Below are 9975 nucleotides of genomic sequence, written 5' to 3'. Positions count from 1 at the left end.
AACAAAACGCCCAGTGTTTGTGAAGGGAGGGAAAAATCAAGAAGCTTTTCAATTACACAGTTGGTTGAACATCTCAGGCACAGCTGGCCCCAGAGCACCAGGGTGCCAGCACCTCACCACAAACTGGGGCCTCCAGCCAGGTCTCCAGCCCAGCTGCAAAGTGAACCAAAAGAGGGAATGACCAGTAGTTGATGGTTATCGGGTGAACTTTCATTTCATCATTTCCCAATTGCAAATGCTCCTGGATTGTATGGACTTTCACTAACCTCCTCACACACATATTTAGTAGCTGCCAGCTGGAAACAGCTGGAAATTATTCCTGCTTTATTCTGTCAGCATTGCTCAGAACTGGCTTGAGAGACACCATGCCAGCATCTAGATTCACTGCCTCCATTTCCAGACTAGTTTGGGTGACATCAATCAGGCTGGGGCTAGCTCAGGCTGAGAGGCATTGGCAGAACAGAAGAGAAGTCTGAAATTGTGATGGTCTTATGAAGAGGTCTGAGGTGCACTGGCAGGGCCACGTGGACGGAGAGCCAGCAGGCTGAGATGCCCCAGTCATACTGGCAGAGTTGTTTCCTGGTCTAGTTATGGACCCTTCAGGTCCTGCTACACTGTTCCTGACACTGCAGCAGTTTGGACAAATACAGTGCTCTACCTTGTGGTCAGTAGACAGCTGTAAACATTTCTCTCTTATTGCCAAGATGACATATCCCAGGATGTCAGAAATGTGAGGGGTCTTCTAGCCCATCTGGGTCTGTCACCTTAGCCCATGCTAGTTTCTTCTGCAAAAGAACAGGCAGTGCCAGGGACAGATCTCTCCAGAAGGATCAATCTATGGAAAAAACTAATAAAATAATAAGAAAACACTTGCACAGAAAAGAGCCAGCCAGACGGATCTTCCTGGGACAAAGGCACTCACACTCTCTTTTACAAATATATTTTATTATTTTAATGCTTATTAAGAAATGTAACCAAGACAGACTCAGCAGCACCAGCGGCTCCTCACTGCCCAGCAGTCTGATGACTTCACAGATATGAAAACTTCACAGATTCAAAAAAACCTTTGGTCAATGCACTTTAAATACATTTGCATGCACAGATTCTCCCACCCCCTTCCCTCCCCTCCCACTGGTAACTGACAAACGAGGGAAAACAACAACTATATTCATAAAACATTTAAATTAAATTAAAAGAGTAATTGTTTTATAGTGACAGCGTGTGCAGCAGGGTGTTCATAGTGTCTTGGTTTGCAAACCACAGAGACAACCGCTCCACAGGACAGGGGGCAGGAACACCAGCTCCTGAGACAGAGTGGGGTAAGCAAAGGATGTTCTCGGATCAACAGGTTCCAGTCTTGATTTTAACACATCCTTATGTGAACAGCCCCAGCAGACAAGAAAGACGGGGAGTTACACACAACACTGCCCCAGTTTGGGGATTCTTAGTCTGTCAGGGTTAGTCACCTCTCATGCAGATGAGGAACTGGTGTGATTTTAGTTACTCTTGATGTGTTTTACTGTAAAGAACGCCAAAAGCTCAGGGCTAGAAAGAAAAAACTCTCTGGTATGACTCAGTGCAGTTTGAAGCCCAAAACAAACTGGGAGAGAACTGACTATTAGGCAGCTAAACTTAGCAAACACCACTAGCGAGTATTCTACAGTTTAAATGCATTGCAGCACTGTTACAGCATGCTCATCCTTCCCACAGAACACGGCTGGATTGATTTGGTTTTACGTAGGGCTCATGTTCATGAAGCAGAAGGGCTTTTGTTACACCTGGACACACTTATGAAATGAGACAATGCATCTGAAAAGGAAATAATCTGTAAGAACCACGTCTACCTCAGCCACATATAGACCATACGAAGTCAACCCTCGGCACACATCAGGCAAGGTTGCCCCTCTGCAGTGATGCCAGGAGAGCCATAGGATGTATATCCTTTCCAGAGTCCTTCCTCAGCAACTCAGACCTTGGTCTCATGCCAGCACTGCTCCCCTGAGACCATCTATGCAATCCCCAGCACCTCCCAGCACATTCCTGCTCCCCTGAAATCCTCTTAAACACCAACCCTACAAATGTTCCTCCACCACCACCATCTCCTATCTAACCCTAACCCTCCAGTCTGCTCCCAGACCTTAGAGAGTTTTTGATATCCACCAGCATCCCCTGGAGCCTCTTTGCAAAGAATGATCAAAGATTCCCACCACTCCCTATAACTCCCAAGTCCATCTGCACAATAAGCCTCCTAGTACCAGCTGGGATCAGTGGCAAACCCTTCCTGTGCACAGTAACCCCAGCTGTCCCACCATGCCAGACTGCTTCTCTGTTCAAGAGCTGCAGCTCAAGCTTGCACAGAAGTTTGAAATATTACTGATCCAAAACAAACTCTGCAGGACAAAGCTGTAAGTGCATTTATTTGCACACACAAAAAGCAGTGCCCTATTGAGGAGAGGGCCCCAAGAAGAACTCTTGATAAAATTACTCCTGGCAACTGATCAAACTTTACTTTCTCCAAAACTCTATAAAACATATAAACACTGGAGTCTAAGAGTCTTCAGGGAATGGTGAAATTCATGGAATGCCCTCACACCAAACGAGGCACCACATCTCTCTATGGGTCTTCAGCCATTTTTAGTAAGAAGTTCCAGGACAATGAAATTAGTCTCTTCTTACTCCAGCTTTTACTCTCTGGAGCCACTGCACCTTGGATTCCCAAGGAGGTCTTCTCCAGCCTCTCCTGATGGTCACCTAATTCTTCCCTTTGTCTTGGTACCATCTTTGTTTATTCAGAACAGCTATATTTCATTAGCTAAACATTCTCCAGCTGGAAGGAAAATGGGGATATGAGTGGGGAGGTTAGGAACCAATTATTTAACTTTCAGTTCTCTAATGCTCCCTGCCTTATGCAGTTTGGAAGACAGGTACTTTTCTCAAGAGTGCAGAGCACTGCCAGGAGAAGGAAAGAGCACACTTCATTGATGGGACCCTTCAGCTACCTTTTTTTTTTTTAAAAAAAAAAAGAAAGCAAGCCTTGAAATTATGATCCCTAGGAAACAAGGAATAAGAAATCCAAAACTCTGTTCAAAAGGCTCATGCTCCCTGCTACAATTGCTTTGGAAACATCTTCTGAAGGTCCATCTCAGACATGTGTTTGCCAGAAGGCACACAGCATGTGGTGCAATTGCCATCCTTTCCTTCCTGTGACTACAGACTTCCAATTCTATAAAAAAAACATGCTGCCTCCTTACCCCCACTGCACTTCCTCCCGCACACATCCCCTGGCCCCTTCACACACCCTTTTCATTACAAATCTGGATCACTAATATTGAAAGGGACTGGACACACTTGGGGGGCATCTCAAACAGCAACAGAAAAGCTAATCTCAAGACATCTGGAAACTCAATAAGCTCTCATGGCGATCTGGTTGGGCAGGAAAGTTTTCCAGAGGGACAATCCTAAGTTTGTCACATCAACATAGATCAACTTGATTCTTGTGGCAACCAAGCAAGAAGCTGCCATAATTGAGTGCGAAGAAGCTCAGGAAACAATAGAAAGCAACCAACCCACATCAGCCATTGACAGTCTGATGCAATGTGGCATAAAACATCCATTTACAATGGCAGCTAAAGCTCAACAGGAGACACTTCTGCACTCGCGTGGTGTTCCAGCACATGAGCAATGCTGGTATTTTCCCACACTTCCTTCCCTGCTCTGCTTCTTTGTGGACCTAATTGTTATTGACATGAATACCGGATGTAATCTTGTGTTATTCTTAGAAACATTTCAGCTCCCAACTGAGGCCTGAAGAGATCAGATCCCCATTTTCCTGACTGAGTTCCTCTGCCACTGTGACAGAAGGTCCCTCCCACAAATAATCTACAGAGGAGCCATCCCACAAATAATCTACAGAAATGTTCCATCAAGAAAGATGAAGAGTAACAAGATCCCCAGTCACCCTACAGAGGAACTACCTACGACGTCAGTCACGGGGAAATGGCTTAGTGTTTGTTAACGGTGCTGGAGTGATAATCCACTCCTCTGACGTTAGACTACGTGGAAGAGCTGTGCCAAGAAAGCAGCAATTCAATTAAACTGTGAAGTCTATTGTTCCATAAACTTGCCTGCCTTTCTGCTAAGGATTGTGGTGGCAACCACATCTTTTTATCTATCTCACAGTAAGCTTTGTGCTAGCCTGGAACAGTTACATACTTGAACACATTCAAGCATTATAAACTACTCCCCACCTTCGTGTAGGGAGGCTGGCAAAATGAAAATTATCCTCAAATAAAACTGACTTTTCAATAGTTCACAATATTTAAAATAAACACGGAATAAGAACACACAAACCTAACCTGCTCTTCCTCAAATATCAAAATCCAGTTCCCCTTTCCTTTCTGAAAAGTAGATTATTTGGCTTCCAAAATGTTAGTGGACAGACGCGAGGAGGAGCCAGGTTTGGGGGATGATATTTCTGATGTTTTCAGCTAGGGAATAAGCTTCAGATCCCTGGAATTACGAGACTAAGTTTTCCAGTAGGATCATTACTGCCTGTCTCTCCAGAAGGCTGGTGGTATTGGACATGGATTATTTGTCTGGAAAACAAAAACTAGACAATCCTTAGGTAGAATTCAAGCTGATGTGGCATTCTGCTGTCCTTGAGCTACCAGGCTTCATAAGTGATACAGAAAATTATCCAGCTGCTGTGAAACACCTCTACAAACAAACTTCATCAGTGCATACGCTTCTTGCAGCACAGATTTGCCTGTTCTTTTATAAGATTACTGCAGTTTCTAAGCTGATTTCCACTACTACTGATGCCTTTCAGCTTCTCAGAGTAGGAGCATCTTCTAACCAGACAAACCCAGCTCTGTTGGCCTCTGCACTGCAGGGACACATTTGGCTTCACAGTAAAGCACATCAGGAAAAAAACTGAAGTCACAGGAGAAAGTCATAGGAGAAGAGGTGTTTAAATAATAAATTCTGAAAATAAGTGTTAGGTATGTGTGTGTGTTCCTCCCTACCCCAGGAAAGAAGAAAAAAATCGCACAGCCTTTTGAGTGAGGATGAAAACTACCAAAATATGGAAAATTAGCTTCCCTCACACATATTTGGAGCCATGGAAGGAACCTGCATTCTAGGAGATCGGAAGGACAAGTGCAGAGACAGAGGGGAAAAGCAGACAGTGCCCACCAGCCTACAGACAGCTCACACACCCAATAGCTCTTCACAACACCTCAGGGCATGACCGTCCTGGTGACACAGGCCACAGCCCGGCCTGCTTGTCTACTACCTGCAGCACCAACTCCTGCTAACAACCCTTTTTCTAAGGGAAATCCATATTACAGACTCTGTTTTCATTATTTGTTAGATGAAGTGGAGAGCTATGAGGTTATATTTGCCTTGTGCATCTGGAACATTGAGCACTCAGGGAATGGATACAAGTTCTTGCCCGTCTTTTATAACTTAACAAAGTAATCTTATCAAGACAAGAAAAAAAATGTTTGAGCAACCTGTTGCAGTATAAACTTTAAAAACATGAACTGAAAGACCAAATGCCATGGTCGAAGGCATCCAAAGTTCCCAACAGGTAAATCCTTCCCTCTCCAAGCAGCTGCTGGCATCCTTCCTGACCAATAGATGTTGCTATCCCCCTTCTGCTTGTTGCAGGCCCAAAGTACTAAAAGGCCCCTTCCCTGTTGCTCTTTGCAATTCAGTGAATACTTCCAGCCATGCTTTTATTTCTGTTGGTAAAGACAGCATAACCGACACACAACCACAGATACACAGTACAGCATTATGTCACGATATGCCCTGCATTGGCAGAGTCTCCCAGTGCTGAACTCGGAATGCCATCTTTGACCTTGGCACTGCTCTTGGTGACAGGTCATTGATGGGTAACGTGTCCCTCCTTCCTTAGTCCGTTTCAGTGGTCTCTTGGCTTTTCTCCAGTCTAGTATTTAGGATCATCCCAACAGTCCTGGGTAGGGACCCCTTTCTCCACAGCGATCTGAATACACACCTTTCCCCCCGCCCCCCCAACCTCCCTTTCTGCCATGGCAGAGGTCACCAATGGAAAAAAAATAATTCTACCAGGAAGACATTGAAAGTCTCATCAGGAAACATCGGCTGCTGCAAAGGCTGCTCTTTCCAGATCTGAGTAAGACACCTGGGCATCAATTAGCTCTTCACTGTGAAGCTCTCTGTTCATGCATGCCTCAGAGAGAATCCCATTTTTGCAGGAATATGGGATATGCCCGTTCGTCTCCATGTCCAGAGCATTTCCATTCTGGTGCCATTCCAAGCCAGCTTTGCATTTGTTTAAGTCCTGCTTTTCAGGATCCCTGTGGATCTCTCCATTGGTGTATACCTCTAACGCATACTCACTGATTCGTATGCTGGCGTTCTCTGCGTCCCCACCATGAGTGGAAGTCCTGGAGCTAGCTGTTCCTGCCTTGAACGGCTCCTTCCGGCCCAGGATATGCTGGCTGATAATTTTACGGAAGGTATATCGGAACTCCCTGATTCGGTAGGCATAAATAAGAGGATTTACAACCGAGTTGGCATGAGACAGGATAATAGCCAGATACATCAGCCAGAGGGGAGCATGTGCACAATTTGGGCAAAAAAGGGTAAAGCAGTTAATAATATGTAGTGGAAGCCAGCAGACTGCAAACAACCCAACAATGATGGCTAAAGACTTAGCTGCATGGACTTCCTTCTGCAAAGTGGAGCGAGAACGTTCCCCATGTACCATCTTGTTCTCCATCTGCTTGAGCTGTCGTCGGGCTGCCATGAAGATTTTCAAGTAGATACCAAACATGAGGAGGAGGGGTAAGAGCACACAGGCAAAGAAGTTGTAGTAGACCATGTACTCCATGGTGACCACAGCCTCAAAGAGACATGCCACCATGCTGTTGCTGCAGTTGATGGGAGAGGACTTATTGGAACCCAGCTCTTCGATCTGGGAGCGGTTGTGCCACCCTAGCATTGGTGTCAAGCCGATGATGAAAGATAATACCCAGCAGATGGCAATGATACCTTTAGCTCGAGAGCCAGTCACCAAGCCATTGTACCTATAAAGCAGAGGAAATGGGAATTACATCAGTATCATTCAACAAGCCCCTGATACCCAAGCAACTTCCCAATGGCCCAGAGGACAGGAGACAGCAAGAAAGGCACCTGCTTCTTCAGAGGGGCCTTTGAACTGCCGTGCAGAACCCACGCAACACAGCACAGCAAGGACTCCATGGTGACATTGTATGCTACCTATTTCCCTCTCCTTCCCTTTGGGCAGTGAATCAGTGACATAAAAGTAGGGAAATTAATAGAGTTTTCATCTGTGTTCCTTCACTCCACCAGCCCACTTGGTCATGGACATAGATCTTGCAGCCTGGATAATCAACAGCACCGCTCTGACCCTTGGTGATGAAGACCACCATGGCTCTCTTGCTGAAGGCTGACGTAGTTCCTCCTTTCTGGCAAAGGAGCAGCCTTGTAGGACGGAATTGTTAGGTCTATCTTGCAGTAGACCTGCAAGCCAAACAGCACAAAGGAACTCGGAGGCACAGTGCCATCAGCCCCGTGTCCACGTTCAGGTGTGCTCCAGGGAAATTCTGCTGACAAAATTGCCAAAGCCAGGCTGGCATTGCCTTGCACAACACCTCACTCTGCTCCACAACAGCATTTTCAGAAAGGCCAGCACCACCAACCTTCCTTCAAAAACTGAGACAAGTCAGCAATTTTCCTCATCAGCCCAGCTAAGCTGACCCCATGAAAGGGGGTCCTCAGAAAGTAGGAATTAAGCTGAGGACAGTGCTCTGACTACAGGTGTGCTGCACTGCACACACCAAAGGGAACTTCAACGGGGGAGGTATTGATATGCCTGGCTGAAGCTAGTGCTCTTAGCAGTAAATTCTCCAAGATCTGTTGAAAGAGACAATAAGTGACATGGTAAGAATCTGACAGTGCAGCCAGGGACCTTGATTTGTTTGAATTATCAGCCAGTTCCCAAGGCCTCACAGGTTACTGCGAGTCCTGAGCTGACTCCACCAGTTCTTCTCTCTGAAAATGTAAATCAGGGCAACAGTTTAACATTTCAATGCAATTTCCTTCCCTTGGTAACTCTTAGCATGGAAAGTAGATGGCCAGATTCCCACATTGTCCAGTGTGGGTCCCACACTGTACTTGACCCCGTGTCTCTGCGATCGGACAGCGGTAGCACTGGGCTCCCAGTGTTTACCCAAGGCTCCTTCTCCCTCTGTCCCCAGAATTCTCTCAGCAAACAAACATTTAAAAAAAATAATCCAACAAGCCATAGAAATCTTTCCATCTCTCAATGAAGTAGTTACTCCCACAGGTTCATGCTCCTATCCCAATGCAAGTTCAAGACAGGGGAGGAGAGAGGCTGCTTTTGCCGGGCACAGTACAGAATGGAGATTCTGCGTGTGCTTTAAACCCCTGCTGATGGGCCTTGGAAAAAAACTGGCTCCACACAAGACCCAGCAGGCTTGAGTCTCCCTTCCTCAGTTGCATTTCAACATCTGAAAAGAAGGCGTGGATGAGGGAGCCAGCCACACAATTCCCAGTACCCAAAATACACTGAAATCCTCCTTCCAGAAATGAGGGACGGATTCAGCTGATTCTGAGAGATAAAAAGGTTTCTCCAGCAAGCAGGGGATCCTGCTCAGTGCTTAGGGGATGCTAAGGGCACAGCATAGATGGTAGCAGGGAGCTGCTCACATTCAGACCTCATCAACACAGCAAAACAGCATCTGTGCTTTGAAAAGTACACTCAGGGACCAAGAGATTGGCTGAAGGCACTTGAAGCTTGGAAAAACAAAAAACAAACCCTCAAAACCCTGCAGCCCTGGAATTGGCTACATCTTGTCAGAGGAATTTTGAAATTGTGCAGCTGTTATCCCACGACTAGAGATGTCCCTTCCCTTCCACTAAAAATATATTCATTACTGCTCCAGGCAAACACGCCCCCACTTCTCCCTCCCTCTTACCCTCTGGGGATTCCCATGCAACAAACTTTACAAGGCTTAGGAGCAGCACTTAACCCAAGCAGCTGCCTGCTTTCCAGCTGCAGTGTATTGTGCTGGCAGTGGCAATTGCCAGCCTGTCGGGGAGTGCATTTCCATAATGCCTTGCCCAGGATGTCCGAGGGTTAAAGCGAGAAAGCTCACAGCATCTCCTGACATAGCGTGTGGCACTAGGTTGGCCAGGTACCCACTGGGAAGTGTGAATTCACTTGGGAGAGCTTAATTTCTGCGATCCACACGAGACACCTCTGGCTGACTTGGCTGAGGCAGGGTTACTGTCCAGATGGACTTTCTGGACTTGTTCCTTTTGTCCACTTGGAGATGTCACCAGGCTGGCATTGAAGAGTTTGTGCACCTGTCTGCACATTGTCCCAGGCTCACGGCAGCCAGGCCAAAGCTACTCTCTGTATCCCCAGTGCTGCACGGCTCCACGTGGCAAGTTCAGGGCTTCCAGGAAGCATCACATATACTGTGAGTTGCTGGCACCTATGCAGGAGACACAGCCTGCTGAAGGGAGCTGCTCACACCTACAGCCATGTTCTGCATAGTTGGCGGGTGACTTTGTAGCATGTCTGGTGTGTCCAGACAGCACTGGATTGTCTGTGCACAAGCAGTTCTTGTGCTTCCTGGAAATACTGGACTTGCTACACAAACAACAACTTCCACTAGTGAAGTTCCAGACACAAAGAACCTTAGTGCAGAGCACAGGGACACTCAGTGGAGTCGGGTGTGGGTCAGGGTCACCTGACTCCTCTAGAAAACAAAATCCACTTTTGCAAACACATGAAAATGGGGAAGTTTTCCCCAAAATAATTTCACCTGCCCTGTTGCTCTCCCAACCATCAGACTGGCAAACTGATCCCAGGAGAACAGCTGCCCCTGGTGAATGTACAACTCATCTGTGCTGCCCAGAGTAACATGGCTGAGG

The 9975-nt window shown here is 46.5% G+C and overlaps 1 protein-coding gene across 5 annotated transcripts in view; it reads right to left on the bottom strand.

The window, feature by feature from the left end:
- Positions 1–928: 928 nt before the first annotated feature.
- The window catches only part of ADORA2A (adenosine A2a receptor), a 30858-nt gene continuing 21811 nt past the window's right edge, over positions 929–9975 (bottom strand). For all 5 annotated transcript variants that reach the window (XM_074887557.1, XM_074887559.1, XM_074887556.1 and 2 more), the window contains one exon: positions 929–7076. In XM_074887557.1, the coding sequence (XP_074743658.1) occupies positions 6116–7076 (961 nt within the window). In that variant the 3' untranslated portion in view covers positions 929–6115. The remainder of the gene's footprint in view (positions 7077–9975) is intronic.

This window comes from Strix uralensis, chromosome 17 (genome assembly GCF_047716275.1).
Source record: "Strix uralensis isolate ZFMK-TIS-50842 chromosome 17, bStrUra1, whole genome shotgun sequence".
Lineage (NCBI taxonomy): Eukaryota > Metazoa > Chordata > Aves > Strigiformes > Strigidae > Strix > Strix uralensis.
The sequence above is the reverse complement of the archived record's forward strand: the minus strand, read 5'-3'. Positions and strand labels throughout refer to the sequence as shown.